Source organism: Mus caroli, unplaced genomic scaffold, assembly GCF_978045245.1.
Source record: "Mus caroli unplaced genomic scaffold, Mus_caroli_1 scaffold_4, whole genome shotgun sequence".
Classification (NCBI taxonomy): Eukaryota; Metazoa; Chordata; class Mammalia; order Rodentia; family Muridae; genus Mus; species Mus caroli.
The window spans coordinates 8,170,683-8,188,667 of record NW_028227259.1 but is presented as its reverse complement, the minus strand read 5'-3'; the positions used below and the strand labels follow the sequence as shown (position 1 = coordinate 8,188,667).

Sequence of the window (17,985 nt, the reverse complement as noted above, 5' to 3'; positions counted from 1 at the left end):
ATGCCAGAATCCACCTCCACTGGCACAGTCCCCTTACGTCTTCCCACTGTAGAACAAAGCCTTCAGGAATGCCCCTAACTCCCCAAAGGGTGGACAGGATCAGAGTTAAAGAAAGATGTCAGCAAGTACAGGGGGAAACTAAGAAAGATTTGAAGGAAAAGAAGATGCCTCTGTAATGGGAACAGTCACCCACTCATTCACCCCTGCCAAAACCTACCTTATGCTAAAAAGGAACAAATGACACCATAGCAAACCTACTGTCGTTAAAGGCTAACAGACACAGTCAGCCTTCACAGCTCTGCAAAGGACATTAAAAGATTTTTTTTTTTTTATAGCAGCATCGGCCAAGTACAAGTATTAAAGGCACACTTTAGGTCATGGCTTACTTTGCAAGATCCATCCAAACTGCTGCTTTCTAAAATGCATCATGCATTTTGTCATCTGCATCTGGAAAAGCTCTGCAAAACAGTTTCCTAGGACACCACACACACTCCTGAAGCTGGCTCCAACCCACCAGTCAGATCTGACCACTCACCCCTCGGTCTCTAAAGCACTCTACCCCAGCCAGAGCTCTGGCTGCAGACTGCAAAGATTGTTTACACATTCTGTGCTACTGCCCAGGACCCGCAGGGTGTGCTCATAGGACTCATTTGTCTCTTCAAAACTTACAATTATGTCTCATCACACAGAAACACCACAAATCACTAAGTCGAGGGCCATCCCTCCCAGACAAACGAAGTCATGTATATGTACACAAAGCAAATAGCCATTCCACGCCAGCCGCGTGTTACCCACCTCTTTGGAACCTGGAACGCCGCTGTGATTCTTCTCCATTATCAGCCATCTGAGCACATTCGGGATGGAGATGTTTTTCCATGTTGGCCATGGGTTAACAAATCTCCCGTCTTTTCCTTTCTTTGATTTAGTTACGTCCTCCTCTAGTCTGTAATCCAGCTTGAAGCTTTTCCTGGAGAACCTAGAAGACACACTTCCTCCTGAATTCTGCACTGAATTCTGGCGCTTTCTCAGTGTTTCTTTTGGATACTGATAGCTTGGCGCTGGAGACTGGCTGTCCTCATACTCATCCATGTCCCTCGGTGAGAAGCTTTGGAAAGCAAAAGGAAGAAGGAAAGGGGAGATTACCAAGTTTAACAAAATCATCAAAGCATATTAGAAAGCACCATCTCAGCCAACGGTGTTTCCCCAACCATGTGAGAGTATTGATTATGTCTGTATTGATTCAAAACTTCTTGCTGCAAAACAGGATTTTAAGATCCAGTATTTCTGCTTGCTAGAAAGAAAAGTGTTCGCCTTCCCTATTGTATCAACATGCCAGCCAAGCCTTTCAAAAGTCCCTTCACTGTTGCCACCTAAAACATTATTTCCCTAGCCAGTGTTTAGACATAAGCGTGTCTGTTTCAGTGACATTCTACAGAGTAAACAGAAGTACTATTATGATCTGGATAGAAAGCCTCCCCAGCCTCCCCAAATGGCTCACGTGTTACAGGCTTGGTTCCCAACAGAGCTGTTTTCAGGGGTGGAACTTCTGTGAAGTGACTGGGTCATGGGGGCTCTGCCTTCATCAGTGATAGATCCAAAATCTCAACCAATCACTGAGAGCCGACCACTGGGAGCCAACCACTGGGCACTATGAAAGCTGGAGCCCACTGGGACAAGGTGAGGAGGAAGGGTGTGCACAGAAAAAGAGAACACGCACAGACCTCTCTCTAGCCTCCTCCTCCTATGCTCCAACATGCCCTTAGCCATGGTGTCAGCCTCCCCAGAGGCCCAGAAACATGCACCCCTCTAGCTTGGACCAAAACCTCTGTGAACCACAACAAATACTTGCTCTTTTTAATTTGCCTCCCTCAGGCCGATGGCACAAAACAAAATCAAGAAGCCACATGGGCCCTTTCAGTATCCATATCAGCATACCTACCAATGTTCTGAGCAATAAAGTAAGACCGGCTTAGTTTCCTAAGATGCCTCAGTGATTCAAGTGCCTTATATACACCCCTGCTAAGCTTGGCCATTTTATACTAACAACAATCTGTAACCTATTCCCCTAGAGAGTACAGATGAGGTCACCCGCCAAGGAAGGAGATAGCACATCAACTGACCTAGCAACAACATAAATTCTAAGTAATGCAGACTTAAAACTGCCAAGACACTAAAGTCTCCTGGCTGTGAAGAAATGCCCCACCTTTTCTTCATCTTGATTTTCCCATCTATAAAATAAAGATAAAGACATCACTGGCTCCAGAAGTTAATGAAAAGACTGAACAGCCTAAGCCAATGAAATTACTGGAGACTCAGGCACACACCAGCTCGCCTCAGCTGCTACCACTGACTGTTACTGCACCTACCATTACCCACACTCAAGACACTGCAATCCTTGATTGTCAATCATGCAGGACCAAAAATACTCAGAACTGGGAAATAATGCATTAAAAGTATGAAGTTACCTGCTATGTAGAACTTCATTTCCTTCCTACCGATTATATTCAGCAAACAAACACATGCTTTCTAATTGGTTTAGAATCAAAACATACATAATTACACACCATATAACCCTATTTTTAAAAAGGCACAAATAACAGAAAACCAAATGTTCTTTTCCTGGCTACGGGGTGATGAGATACAAAGATGTCTGAGAAAGAAAGGGAAAGAACACAAGCCCCAGGAGGCACATGAACATGCCCCCGTTTTCCTTCTCTAATATGAGGGTAAATACTCAGCCATCTGTAGAAAGATGGGAGATGGTTTTGGAGGCAAAACCATCTGGAGAAAAGAAACCAGAGCTAACAAAAGCTCAAACACCCTCTGGGGGAGCTGAAAGGGGGCTCCCAGGCTTCACAGTTTAGGCAAACAGCCTCTCTAATCCTCCTTTTTCTCACCTGTAAAATGCCCACCTACCCTGCGGAGGTTTCAAAGGATTAGATGATATTATGGACATTGTGTTCACACCCAAATGCTAATCCTTTTCTCTCTAACCTTGTTAGCTGACCAAACAGCTAAATTCCGTATATTCTAAAGCTTAAAGTGTTCTGGGTAAGGTGCCTCACTGTGAGTTCTCACAGACTTACTTTTTATGTCTTAAAAGTTAAGTCTAGACTGAGGCCTCTACAAAGGCAAAGACAGTGACTATCCATTAAAATTCAGTTCATTTATGAGATCAGATTTGGGGATTTAGATAGATGCTATTCCTATATAAACAGATCACAGAGGAAGAGCTACATCAATGTTAGGTTTGGGAAACAATACTTGGCAGTCTCGTGAAGTGAGGCCATGCAAGACTAGAAAGGCCACGTCAGGAAGGTTTGCTACACTGTGGGCAGCCATAGAACACTGAAGATGCTTAAACGGCAGGAAAAGCAAATTCTGGAAACAGGGTAAAAAAAAAAAACAGTAAAAGAAAGGTCTAGAAACCTGAACCAGGGGGCCAACTTTGATCCCAGCACTCAGGAAGCCGAAACAAATAGATTACTCTGAGTCCAAAGCCAGCCTAGCCTACATAACGAATTCCTGGACAGCCAGAGTTACATAAGGGAGACACTCTGTCTCAAATGAAAACAAACAAAAACCAACCCTAGAGCTAAGGAGATGGATGAGTGAGTAGAAAAGAGAAGCCTGGAACACCCAATAACAGCAAAGCACCTGCTACACGGTCCTCCAGTTCATTTCAATTACGGCTCTCAGGAAGCCCAGAAGTTAGGTATCCTAATCTCACAAGCAGACAGTCCAATCCATGGAGACTGAGACAACAGCAGTGAGAAAAACAATCATTACAGTAAATCCAAGAGTCGATAAAGACACTGGAATCGCTGAGATGCGAAAGTATTTGGATGGCTGGAAACTTTAGGGATGAGATAGTCAGGTGGACTCGGTCAGACCTGGCAGCACCCCAGGCAAAGCCTGACCTGCTGGATCTGAAATGGAGTTCGACATCACCAGGAAGTAATGGATAATCACAGGATCCAAGCTGCTACAAGGATGCTCAGAGTGGCAGCAAGGGGACAGAGTGACGTCTGTCAGGGTGCCTGCTCCTTTTCCCAGCCCTGCCTCGCTCCCTCCTGAGTCATCTATAAAATAGGTCTGCACATCAAATGACCATCCTCGCTTTATACCTCCCATGGCCCTTCTACAAACAGACAGTCTTGGGGGTCAGTCAACTCTAAGCAAATCTCAAGCAAATGAAACAACAGAGAGAGGCCCCAAGGGTTTCTCCTGCAAAAGTCAGCAAGGTGGTTCAGAAAGGCTGAGACTTCTGGCTCTGCTCACACTCGCCTGCCTCCAAACAGCAGCCCTTACCTTGATTCTCAGATGTTAATGTTCCTACCTTGAGGCCACCAAATGCCTCCACAGGAATTCTACCTATGATTTTCTAGTGTCTGTGGGATTGGGGGGCAGGGGGGGGGGGGGCGGGGTATATGAAAACTAGTAGTCACAACGTTTTCTAATACTTCCATGATGTCACGTGATGCTGATGATGACACCACGTGCATGCAATCTCTTTGAGAGACTGTGAGGAGGAGACGCACAAGGAGAACTGAACCCAGACAATCTGGAGAGGTGGTTTTGGAGGCAAAGCCCTGAAAGGCCATTCACTGGATGTGGAAAAATGACAACCTGTGCCTAATGCCATGGAGACACACAGAGCCTGCCTGAGAGCTGAGTCACATGAGAGGGACTCTCACTCCAACTGCTGCCTTCTGGTCGCTGTTAGTGTCTATAGCAACAATCTCACAAAGGGAAATCTCACTAGAGGAAAAGGCACGAAAACCAGAAGCGAGTTCTATGTCCTGAAAAGCTCTGCCTCTGAGCTTTTCAAACACAAATCTGTTGGAAAAAAAAAAAAAGATGACAGTTCCATACTGTAACCACCAAGTACAGTGGATATTAACTGCTTCTTTAATAGCTGAAGGACTCAGCCCCTCTAACCAAAGGGAGTTCTGAACCATGACAGTATAGAAATATTTTACTTCAGTAACTGCACACATGGGTAAAATGCTTTCTGAAAACAAGAATCCTCTATTTCAGAATTATTTCATACTTTTGACGTTTAAGACATGCCAGCTCCCTAGAATTCAATGTACTGCTTTATCATTCCTACAACAGATTTTTATAAATACCAGGTGACTGGTACAACAGGAGTGCTGATGCTACATCTGTAAAATACCTGGATTACATTGTCAGATATCAGACTGAATAAAGCCACACACTTACACACACTTTCTAGTTGTTCCCCTTACGTTCATTGGAAGAAAAGGATCCTTTTACTACAAGGCTAGATAGCATAGGTTAAAAAATAACAACATCCCAGTTCTCTAAAATATCTCTAGAGGACTTCAGGAGAGTCAAATGAATTCTACCCACCCCTGAAATTCTCTAAGACATCATGAAAGACACCTACAGACATGAAACAAGGTGCTGTGAGGGCAAATATGTCCAAGCCTGGGAATGACACTGTGTAACAAAAGGAGAATGTTCTGTGTGAAGATCATTCACTGATTAAATAATTTTATAGCAATAGATATTTTATTGCATATAATACATACATTGTCTTCTTTAATATTATTTAATATATTAGAAGCAACAAGATTAATATAAAATATATAATAGATATTAAATAGATATTTGAATATATATATGTATATGTATATATACACACACACACACATCGTGCATGTCATGCATCTATAGACATTTGCCAAGTAGTATCTTAATAAGAACTCAAGCTCCTTGCTTTAAACATCAAGTCCTCTTTGCAGTACTAAAATGAATAAATAATAACACCATAGGTTAGTAACCTGAAGTACCAAACACAAATTGTTATCTGGGGGACAGTGGACCTTGCCAGGAAACTTAATAGGTCTATGGGTCTATGTCCCCAGAAACTCGGGGTACACACACACCTGAGATGGTAAGCAGCTCCCTGCTCCCTGCCAGACTCCTGGCCTGGAACACGTGCCACATGAGGAAACATGACCTGTGGTCACGTTGGCCCAGAACAGGGTTCTCCATGCTATTGAGGTTCCTAAAGGCCCTGCCTGAGGGTTTAGCCAATAAGCTCCTCTTCCTGGACACTCCCTTCTAAAAAGGTATTTAATCTCTGGTCCACCCTGAGAAGTTGGTACTCATCTATTTCCACGATGAACAACCAATAAACAGTTTGGGGAGCATGGAGAAAGCCTTTGACTATAAGGTAAGTCTCCCGCAGAAGGGCTAAGGACAATCAGAGAAGAGCTAAGAGGAGCCCCCGCCTAGGCAGGGCTGCACGCTGTCCTCAGCCTGCGGGCCCCCAGTGGTCCCGGACTCATCGTGGGCCTGTGGAGCCCCAACACTTCATTCCAGACTTCTCTGTGCATCTAAAAAACCTCAAATTTGTCTCATAAAGTTCTAATTATTAAAAAAAATTTCTTGAACACAAATTGTTTGACGAAAGAATGTTAAACAAAAGTATAGTTAGATTTAACAGTAAATTATAAGAGGAATAAACGCAAAATAGATTTCAACTCTTTAAACTTGAAAGCACATTTTCTTTGCAAGAGGAGTCAGGGACAGCAGGTGCCCTGACAATGCTTGTCCTGGCCGCACACTGCCAAGGCTTTAAATATTAACTATCAGACTAATGCAGTATACTGAACTAAAAGTCACCTATGGGCTAGTAAGAGATTTTAAGTCACTGAACCATATGAACACTCTAAACATCGCCTCTACAAGTTTTTCCTTTCATGTAAGAAAGAAAGTAAAGATTTAATGACAATTAAAAGGAAGCCTCTGGGGAGATAAGAGCACTTGCTGCCCTTACAGAGGACCCAGGTGTGGTGCCCAGATAGTGGCTCACAACTATCCTCAACACCAGTTCAGGGGCTTCCAAACCCTCTTCCGGCCTCTTTAAACATGAGGCATGTGCACAGTACACATATGTACATGCAGGCAAAATAGCATATAAAACACCATTTAACTGAACACAACTGGATAACTCAGGGATAATCATGTTATGACAAATTTAGAAAATAGGCAAAAAATGTTTCTTGAAATGACATAATTATCCCTTCTTTAATACTTTAAATAAAACTAGCCACAAAATGTAGGTTTGTTCCTGGTGGTAATCATATCTAAATGCTATACAGAATTAGATGGTTAAAGAGGTTGGTGGGTAAAGGCAGGAAAAACACTAAGCTTAAAATATGCAAATGATCTTAAAGGTCCTTTCACTTTCCTTAAGCTAACTTTAACAAAACTGTGATTCCAAAATGTGGGTATCCTTTTTCCTGTGCTAACTCCATCATAACTACACTAAAAGAAAACTTTCTGTGCATAAGCAACCCATGGCAAAAGGAAATGGAGACCTGGTATCTTTGTAACCTCTGGTGGGAAAGAAAGAGAGCAGTGAACAGCTAGCTCAGTTCTCACTTTGGTCAGTGCTCCAACTCTGGTGAGTGCTCCAACTCTGGTGAGTGCTCCCACTTTGGTGAGTGCTCCCACTTTGGTTGCACTGAATTCTGCAGCCTTTAGAAAGTCACCTAACTTTGCTGAGATTCGCTTTCATTCAGCTATAAAATGAGTGGACTGGGCCATAGTGCTAAAGTCCCTTCTGCCTCTAGAACTGTAACAATCTTTAGCCCTGCCAAGACTCAGCTCAGGCTCCCAGCCCCTGTCTTCTCTAACTAGGGCTGGCCATAGCCAGACCCTCCCATTCCAACACCTGGAAGGAAACTCTCTGTCCAGCCACTTTCCCCAAGCTGACCGGAAAGAGTCTCATGGAATATTTTTATCTGAGAACAGTTATTGGAAGTGTGATGTCATGGGTTTCAAGACATGACACAGTATCTCTGAAGAGACTGTAGGACAAATGGGGCACAGACACTGATATCTAAGTAGAGGGTGACTGCTACTGTACCTGTCAAGTCATGTTTAGTAAACACTGTCTGAAGGAACACTGTTCCAAGCTAATTTTCCAGGTACAGGGGGAAGGGAGAGTGGGGTGGGAGTGCAGGCTCCAACCCTAAGCAGCCATACTGATGTTAGCTTGCTCCAGATCATGTCGATAGAAGCTCAGCTTTTTTTTTTTTCTTAAAGATTTATTTATTTATTATATGTAAGTACACTGTAGCTGTCTTCAGACACTCCAGAAGAGGGCATCAGATTTCGTTACGGATGGTTGTGAGCCAGCATGTGGTTGCTGGGATTTGAACTTAGGACCTTCGGAAGAGCAGTCGGCGCTCTTAACCACTGAGCCATCTCGCCAGCCCCGGAAGCTCAGCTTTGAAGGATGAAAATGATAGTCTTTAGAATAAAGCATTTCGGAAACTAGTGGCCCAAGTTCACAGAACCATGAGGAAGCCTCACATGGCAAGTAGTTCACACTGTGGTCATGTGACACACAGGGTCACTGCCGCTGGGAAGACTCATAGCCTCCTGATGTATGGCCAACAAGGGACTTGACCTGTGTTGGACGTGGGAGGGTGCTACATCCACTCCAGTAGTGACTCACATGACAAGCCTAGAAACCTGGACGCAGTCTTGAAGCAAAAAGTTCACGGAAACTTAGTCTCCTGGAACCGTGGCATCCCATATAACGAATGCTCCAATAACAGCTGGTGAACTGATCTGTGTGCTTTCTCTCAGTATTGTTTTATTATAGGTGTCTCCAAGCAATGACTTGCCAAATACCTAAGCAAAATTGAACTTTGCTTCCTGGCCTTCACCAATGCCCTAGGTAGTCTTGGGCCGACCTTGGGCTTGGAATTCAGTAAGAATGTTGCCTATTCAGTGACATTCAGAATTGCCTCTAGTATTGTAAGAGAGATAGTGAAAGAAATCAGGCATTACTATCTACTACATAGAGTTAGAAATCTCCGGGCAAGCTTAGCAATGTATACTTAGAATCTTCATTACAGTCAGGTATTGCAGACTACATTGCATATTAGAAGAAAGTTGGTGAGTTCTTCTGGAAAATGGAGATTTCCTACAGATACTTAGGCGTAGTGGCGCACGCCTTTAATCCCTGCACTTGGGAGGCAGAGGCAGGCGGATTTCTGAGTTCAAGGTCAGCCTGGTCTACAGAGTGAGTTCCAGGATAGCCAGGGTTCCAGAAACCCTGTAGAAAGAAAGGAAGAGAGAGAGAGAGAGTTACAAGAAGAAATTACAATCAACAGCAAAGATTTTTACAAGGAAACCAGGCCCAGGCACTACTGAGGTCAGACCCTGGCTTCTTCACCACAGACCAAGAATCGGAGGGAGATATGAAGTCAGTTTCAGGTCAACTAATAAAGCCACGAGGTTCAAAGGAGGTTTCAGACGCTGAAGCTCAACTCAGTATACTCTCTTAATGACAGGAAGCATGTAGTAAATTATAAAAGCATTTTTAAAAGCAGAACATAATTAAAATGTACTAAACTTGACTGTCAGGGTAAAATCACAAACATTTCACAAATATTTAAAAATAAATCCATCCAAACTTTGCTACTGATACTCCTGTCTATGCTGTAGTTTTACAACTCTTAGTCCAGTATCTGACACACAGTAAACCTTCAATAACTATAAATTGCCATTTTATTACACTCTAAGACATTAATATATGTGAACTAAAGATAATGGAATAAATAAAATGAAATGGAATCAACTGAGGAATGAGTGTTCACTTTTATTTCTGAATAACAGAAGCCTTGGTGCTCTTAGAATTCACACAAGTCTTAAAAATAAGACCACCATACCCAAGATTTTACCAACTCCAGAGCTCCTTCTGGATCCACCTGGAAGCTCTCAGAAGCCTTGAGAGTCTCTTGGCTTTGAAAATAATAACAATTTTCTCTACCACATTCCTTTTTGTCCCTTCACTGTCCCCCCAAGAGCAAAGACTACAAACTTCCAATACCTACCATGGACCCAGCACTTCTGACAGGGTTCAGAGCCCCAGCTAAAATGTCCACAATGCGACAACACAAAAGGCAAGCAGGGCCAGCTCCAGATAAATCGCACCCCTACAGCATCTCAGTGTCTGGCCTTTTCAGTCAAAGATCACTTATCTAAGTACCTCCCACCTCCTCTCAATGGTCAAACCAGGCTGCCAAGAAAGGATCTGATCTCTAGCATGTGACTGATAAACCTTCTTAGAACAGTTCTTGTCCAGCCGGAGAACAAAGCCTCATGCCTGATTCCCAGTGCTGAGGGCACATCAGGATTAACTGTGGAGATTTTATACTGAGCCTGAGGCTGCTGAGCCAAACCTCTGAAGGAGGTCCCCACGGTTGGTTGGTCAGGGATCAAGGCTGAGAACCATTTCTGTGCTTTAAGTCACTAACCATCAGCACACAGAGGTTCAGGCATTTAGGAAGGTCCCAAGGGTCTCTCTGGTATTCTAGAATTTAGGCTAGGTTGGCATTAATCTTCCCTTTTACCACTTGGTGCCAGAATCCTGAGATTGATTATTTGCAGTACTGGATGGGGAAGCCTACCTTGCCACTTATACCGTTGATAAGTAACAGACTTATAGTCTATTCACTTGAGTCTCTATTTTGGCTCTGCTCCCAGAGAGCCAAGCCAAGGGGAAAAAAATACAATCAGTAATATAACAATACCTAGCAGTCAATACCCAAGTGCTAACTGTTCAACAAATACTTGTGGAATGAACAAATGAAGAACAGGGCTCAATTAGAACACCTGCTGGAAATCAAATAAAAAGAGAAACAAGAGTAAAAGGCAAAGAGACTTAAGTCAACAAAGGGTGTTCCCACTAACTGGAAAAGGTATGAGGAATGGCTGGGAGGGTGGAGTCTACAGCTGGACCCGGGAAAGACAAAAGAGATCCACCATAAACTCCAGCCTCCCTTGTCCAGCTCAGGGTATAACACCAGCTGGCAGCTACATCTCCAGTCTTCCAGCAAGGGATGGCCACGTTGGTCAGACTCTGATCGGTCTGATATAACCACAAGCCACATACAGTGCTCCTCGTAGTCTCCCTAAGAGAAAGGAGGTCACTGTCCAGACTGCTCCTGCATCTTGCTACAGGAAGCCATCTGGAGCCCACACTCCAGGAATGGCACACATCACACTAAGTCAAAACAGTCCAGTTCTGTACTTTTTTCACGTTTAAGAGAAACATGTTTAAGCAATGTTCCAAACTGTCCCAATACCAGTCCTGTCCAATATAGCTGCCATAACTGGAAAGTTTAAGAGAGTATCTAAAAAAACAAAAAAACAACTAAAGGTAAGGCTTGCATAAAGTAAAAAAGTTAGTAACAGTTAAGTCTCAGGGTCCAACCCATGCTGATCAAACCACAAAGCCTGTGCTTTCCACTAATCAAGTCCAACCTACAAGGAAAGATCCAATGAGTTATCTTTAACAGCTAAGTACAATCCACAGTTTTAAAAGTAAAACTACTAGCATTGACATAGAGACAGGTTAGCCTTAGTTTGCTTTTTTATTTATGTATGCATGTATGCATGTATGTATGTATGTATTTTTGAGACAGGGTTTCCTTGTGTAGCCCTGGCTATCCTGGAACTTGCCTGTAGACCAGGCTGGCCTCAAACTCACAGAGATCTGCCTCCCAAGTGCTGGGACTAAGGCATGCGGCACCACTGCCCATCTTTGCTTTCAACAATGTGTTTTTTTTTTTTCTTTTCTAAGTAAAAAGCTATTAGTAGGAATTCAATAAGCACTATTTCCTTGAAAAAAATTACTCCTTTAATCTTGCATGCATGGTTTTCAAATTGCACTGCTTTAATTATGCGTTGTAACTTGAAATTATACAAAAAACCCATCAACAAATAATAAGATTAACAAATTAATAATAAGACTCTATGTTTCAGTTATATAAAATGAAAATATAAACATGGGGACTTGAACATACTTTCCTTGTTTTGAAAAGGTGTCATAAATTCAGCCTGCATTTTATCTTTCTAGAAAGAGACATCTCCAGGTAGGGGACCAATATGTATAGTTTTGGGGAACTTCCCAATATTCACATTTCCAGTCCTGCATCCTGGGAAGCCCTGCCCCTTCAACTGCCAAGGCCTACTTGTCAGTAACACAAAATGCATTCATTTTTTTTTTCTTTTTTTTTTCGAGACAGGGTTTCTCTGTATAGTCCTGGCTGTCCTGGAACTCACTTTGTAGACCAGGCTGGCCTCGAACTCAGAAATCCGCCTGCCTCTGCCTCCCGAGTGCTGGGATTAAAGGCGTGCGCCACCAAGCCCGGCACAAAATGCATTCATACAGCCAACAAAATTTATACAAGTTTGGCAGTAATACTAAAGGTAGCACACTGACTTAAAATACGAAAATACGATTTAAAAGTATCTGAATGGCCCTGCAAAAAGAAATTACAAAGCTGTGCATAACCAGGCTTATGCTTAGCCAAGAAGATGTTGCTGAGAACATCAAAAGTTTATTAAGTCAAAATTCTTCACTGGAAGGACACACAATATATGTGCACTGGCATTAATCCCATGTAAACAAAAGTTTACGTGGATGGCAAGCCAGCGTTAAGGCATCAACAGCCTCTCAACAGTATCAAAAGGGCGTCGTCACCTCTGCTATGGTAAAAGCAGTTATAGTGATCATGATAAGCTAAGCTTTCCGGAGAGAAGCAGAAGTGGAAGCTAACCAGTTGAACCAAGTCCATACCCTCCAGGGTCTCTTGCCATTTGAATATCTATCCCATGACAAAAGTCAACACATGTGTGGCCTCCTTACAGGCCAAGCGAGCCAGGCCACAGAGTTATAGGATGTTCCCAGGATCTGGATCTGGCCAGAGGAGTCTAGACTGTCTATTAGCCATGTGTTCCCCTTAATTATCCTTGGATAATTAAGATCGCATCTCACCTAAAAATCCTTAGCAGAGCACACAGAGACATGGTCTGCATAGGGAAGAGAAATGGCATGCTCTGTCTCAAGTTCAGGACGTTGTTTAGTTTAAATTAAAAAAAAAAAAAAATGAAGTCCAGAAACTGCTGAATTGTCTATAAATTACTTCAACTCCAGGAGAAGAGAGGGTGAGCTTGGCTCTTTCTCTAACTACAGTAGAAGAGAGGGTGAGCTCCGCCCTTCAATGAGTTCTCTAAGCAAGCTAAACACACACGCACACACACACGCACATGCACACACACACGCACACACACATTTTAAAAGGGAACAATTATCTCTGTAGACTGAGCAAGGGGTTTCAAACACAGAAAATAACTTCCAAAGCAAATGACTGTGGTCATCTAATAGCTGTAGGCCAAGGGTCTGATAAAGCAAAACAAACAAGTGAGCGGTTTAAAGGATCGCTGATGTCCTAACTTCATTCTTCTAACTGAGGAGGATTAGAAAATCACATGAGTATATCAGACATTTCCTATTTGGTCATTATGTTAGTGTCCCTTAGTATGGAAGGTTCCAACTATATACACACAGAGCTCTCTCCTAAAGAGTAACGGGGTTGTTCAGCGTGCCAGGCAGAAGCCATACTAGCTTCTGTCCTTTGTTTTTTCTGTTTTGCTACATATCCCAAACTGGCCTGGAACTCTCTATGCAGCCCAGACCAGCCTCCTACTCACAATCCCTCACCTGTCTCTTTCACCTACATGCTGGAACTATGAGCATGCGTTCCCACACTCAGTACCATGAATTGTTTTTCAGTCAGGCTTTTGATTTATGCTGATCCATCTAAATCTAGTCCCATGACTCCACAGCCAATGATAACGGCTATCCCCAACTTTTTACCCAGTTTAAAGGTACAGTGTGTACTGCATTGGCAACCTATACTGTATGATCTTGGCTTGCCTGCTTCATCTGTATAACATGAATCAGAGTTATTGCCCTGAAGTATCCGATGGCTAAAACCTCCCAGGTTCATAAATTCCTGTCTTTAATCCACGGAGTAGTATTAATAAAGTCAGGTACTTTATATCAGCAAGACAACTAAAAATAAACATCCAAAAATATCTTGAAAAAAAAAAAAGTGTAGCCGGGCATGGTGGCGCACGCCTTTAGTCCCAGCACTAGGGAGGCAGAGGCAGGCAGATTTCTGAGTTCAAGGCCAGCCAGCCTGGTCTACAGAGTGAGTTCCAGGACAGCCAGGGCTATACAGAGAAACCCTGTCTTGAAAAACCGAAAAACAAAACAAAAAAAGCGTAAGTTATAATACATCATTTAAGGTTAGTTGGCAGTAGAATGAGTATAACTATGTATGGACTGCTCCTGGAGCTAGCCAAGAACATATATAACCTGGTGTAAAAGTCGATTAGTTAAATAAAAACAGAATAAATGGTTACTAGGTTCAAAAGATGGGTCAAGTAAAGCAATAAGTTATAGACATGTAGAATTCTTCAGGAATTTAGGAGTTAGAACGACTATTGCGGGCTGGCGAGATGGCTCAGCGGGTAAGGGCACTGACTGCTCTTCCGAAGGTCCTGAGTTCAAATCCCAGCAACCACATGGTGGCTCACAACCATCCGTAATGAGATCTGACGCCCTCTTCTGGTGTGTCTGAAGACAGCTACAGTATACTTACAATAATAAATAAAATCTTTGGGCTGAAGCGGGCAGAGGGCCTGAGTTCAATTCTCAACAACCACATGATGGCTCACAGCCATCTGTACAGCATACAGTATATGCATATACATAAAATAAATTATAAATCTTTAAAAAAAAACAAAAAATGATGATTGCTTCAACCTTGCAGTGGAAATCACTGGAACTGATTTTCACGCCAATGTTATACATGCCTAATAGTACTTCAATTAAAAACACTTTTACAGCCGGGCGTGGTGGCGCACGCCTTTAATCCCAGCACTTGGGAGGCAGAGGCAGGCGGATTTCTGAGTTCGAGGCCAGCCTGGTCTACAGAGTGAGTTCCAGGACAGCCAGGACTACACAGAGAAACCCTGTCTCGAAAAACCAAAAAAAAAAAAAAAACACTTTTACTTGTATTTATTTTAATCTATAGTACCTACATAGACAGGGCGCTCCATGCAGCCACATTCTTACTCATATAGAATGAAAAGGAATAGGAGACCCCACTATAGCTACAGCTATGCACCACTGAGAGAAACACACGCGCACACACACACACAAAAATACACACACGCACTCGTGCACACAGAAAACAAACTAAAGTTAAAATATAAACTAAATTTCCACAAAAATCCCTTTGGCTTTCTAAATAAATACCTAAAAGAATATAAGACTTCTTTCAAACAAATAGGTAGGAATGACTCAAAGAACTAAAGTATAACCAAAACCTTTTCCAATAAAACAAACCCTGACCTTATGACAAAACCCTTACGTTAAAATGTCTTTAAACAGTCACACTGAACAAACATTAAAAAACAGTTTTGCATAGGAGAAACAACAAAATGAACCAGCCAGTACCCCTAGAACTCCCAGGGACTAAACCACCAACCAAAGAGTACAGATGGAGGGACCCATGGTTCCAGCCACATATGCAGCAGAGGATGGCCTAGTTGGTCATCAATGGGAGGAGAGGCCCTTGGTCCTGTGAAGGTTCTATGCTCCAGTGTAGGGGAATGTCGGGGAATCGGGAGTGGGTGGGTTGGGGAGGAGGGGGAGGACAGAGGGAGGGGATAGGGGTTTTTTTGGAGGGGAAACCTGGAAAGGGGATAACATTTGAAATATAAATAAATATCTAATAAAATAGAAAATTAAAAAACCATCAGTTTTGGCATCAGAATCTGTCCGATTAAATTAGGAATTGTGGGTGGAAAAGGAAATACGATAAACACACTAAAGATGTTTGTCTCTTGGACACTTGCTATATAATTCGTGAAGCGAGGAAGCCTGTAAAAATATTAAAAAAATAAAATCTTTGAAAATTATGACTGCATTTCCAATTGACTTACACCCATTTCAAACCCTCGATTCCTCTTAGATTCTGATTTTAAATGCACATTTTTGCCCTAAATCTTTAACAGAGCTAACATTTCCTTACAACAAAAGTCAAACTATTTTTTTAATTAGACTGTTGTAAGATGCAAGTAATCACCCTTTTAAAGATTATGTAACTTCTTTCTAAATCATGTTGTTACCACTAACTTCTACCGAATGTGACAAAACAGAACTGTTATACGTCCATCTGTTAATAAAGATGAAAATTATTTCTTAATTTAAGAGAAGTGTGTTGCAAGAGTGACTTTCTGACTTCATGCTAAGCCAAAACCACCCATGCAAGTCACAGCATAACATATAAAGCAGCCTACAGAAAGGGCAAAGCAAAAATCCCAGACTTTTTTTTTTTTTTTATGTTGTTGACTTTTCTCAATCCCTTAATGTTTTCTGGGTCCGACTGTTAGTACACATTATCCAGGTTCCACTGGAGACCTTGAACGCATATTCACAACAACCGGGTTCATACCGCGCTCCTTGGGAAGAGGAGTCCATCTGAACCGCCATCAATAATAGCCGATCTAATGAGCAAGCACAATACAAAAAAAAAGAAAGAAAAGGAAAAAGAAAAGAAAAGAAAGAAAAAAGTCTATTGCCATCCTTCTCTAATCCCGCCTCGTACTTTTATTCATTCTGTGGTTAAATAAGTTACTCTTACTTTAAGAAAAACGGCAATAATGCTTTGGGGATGGATTTTTTTTTTCAGAACATAAATACAACACCGAAGCTGAAATAAGTTGCTCTGAGTAAGTTGTGGACCCCATTCATTTACATACAACCAAATGAAGATACACCCACTTGTATTCCTATCGTGGAGCTGTAACCGGGGAGTCTGCAGCAGGAATGGTAGATCTTAAATCCCAAATACAGCTACTTCCCTCTAGGCGCCTAAAAACGCGGTGGCTCTTCACGCAAGCGGATCCAGAGATGCAAGCTCCGCAACTCCAGAGGTGCGATAATTCAATAGAAGCCTGCCACTCACAAGTGCATCTCCAGGAGGAGGCAGGGCTTGGGTGCTAGAAACCTACTCGAAACCCGCTGCACTTCACCGAGGTATCCGAACAGCCCCAGAAAGGTTGCTCCACGCAGATATCGAGACTAAGGAGCAAACCAACGAAAAAGAACCGCGGTCGCCGAACCGCCTCCCGCGAAGATCCAGGCTAACAGCAAGGAGGCTCACCCGCAGGCACTCAGGTTCCTGGGGAGGCGGCGCGCTACGTGTGGGCGGGGCCATGGCGGTGGGCGGGGCTGGAAGGCGGGGGGGCGGAGTTGGTTAGAGGGCGGGATGAAGCGAGGATGCTGGACGGAGCGGAAGTCCGAGGGGCGGAGCCAGCTTGCGAGGGCGGAGCGAAGGGGCGGGCTCACCTTGCGCGGAGGGCGGGCAGGCGCGCGCTGCGTCGCGTCTCCTCGCCTGAGGGCCTCGGCTCCGCGGGCCCAGCCGCCCTACGCCCTCCGCCCGCGTTCCTCCTCCCTCGGCCCCGCCACCCCAGCTCCGCTGAGGACACCAACAGCTGCACGCAGCGCCTCAGCACGCGCCGCCTCCCCATCTTTGGTGGCGGTCGTCTCTGACCATGCGGTCCCAGGCTGCAGCCGGGTCATACCGGGAGCCACCCCCTGCCTGGCCTTTACCAAGATGGCTGCCCCCAAGGACAGAGGCGCAGAGGCCTCGAGGCCATCTTGGTAAAGTCCGCGCAGCGAGCAGAACTGATACCTCACAGCCCTCTGACCAGATTGGCTCCCAGCCTTCCAGGTCACGTGAGCTCATTCCTTGACAGTTGCTAAACCCAGAAGAATCTGGTTGACCAGTGTGCCTGCCGTGGCCCACTATGTACAACATCACTGACAGTCTTGACTAAAGAGTTCCGTTACGCCGGGCGTGGTGGCGCACGCCTTTAATCCCAGCACTCGGGAGGCAGAGGCAGGCGGATTTCTGAGTTCAAGGCCAGCCTGGTCTACAAAGTGAGTGCCAGGACAGCCAGAGCTACACAGAGAAACCCTGTCTCGAAAAACCAAAAAAAAAAAAAAAAAAGAGTTCGGTTACACAGACACTGATTATATATAGTGAGTACTGAGTATAAATGGCTCCA

The 17,985-nt window shown here is 43.6% G+C and overlaps 1 protein-coding gene across 4 annotated transcripts in view; it reads right to left on the bottom strand.

The window, feature by feature from the left end:
- Napepld (N-acyl phosphatidylethanolamine phospholipase D) overlaps window positions 1-17,588 on the bottom strand; it is a 44,513-nt gene extending 26,925 nt beyond the window's left edge. Inside the window, exons 1-2 of one of the 4 annotated variants that reach the window (XM_021162845.3) lie at window positions 17,264-17,588; window positions 796-1,105 (exon numbers count right to left, since the gene is read on the bottom strand). In XM_021162845.3, the coding sequence (XP_021018504.2) occupies window positions 796-1,105; window positions 17,264-17,445 (492 nt within the window). In that variant the 5' untranslated portion in view covers window positions 17,446-17,588. Of the gene's footprint in view, window positions 1-795; window positions 1,106-16,696; window positions 17,112-17,263 lie in introns of those variants that run through there. The other 3 variants (XM_021162843.3, XM_029477751.2, XM_021162844.3) reach the window with 3 other exon arrangements.
- Window positions 17,589-17,985: the final 397 nt, after the last annotated feature.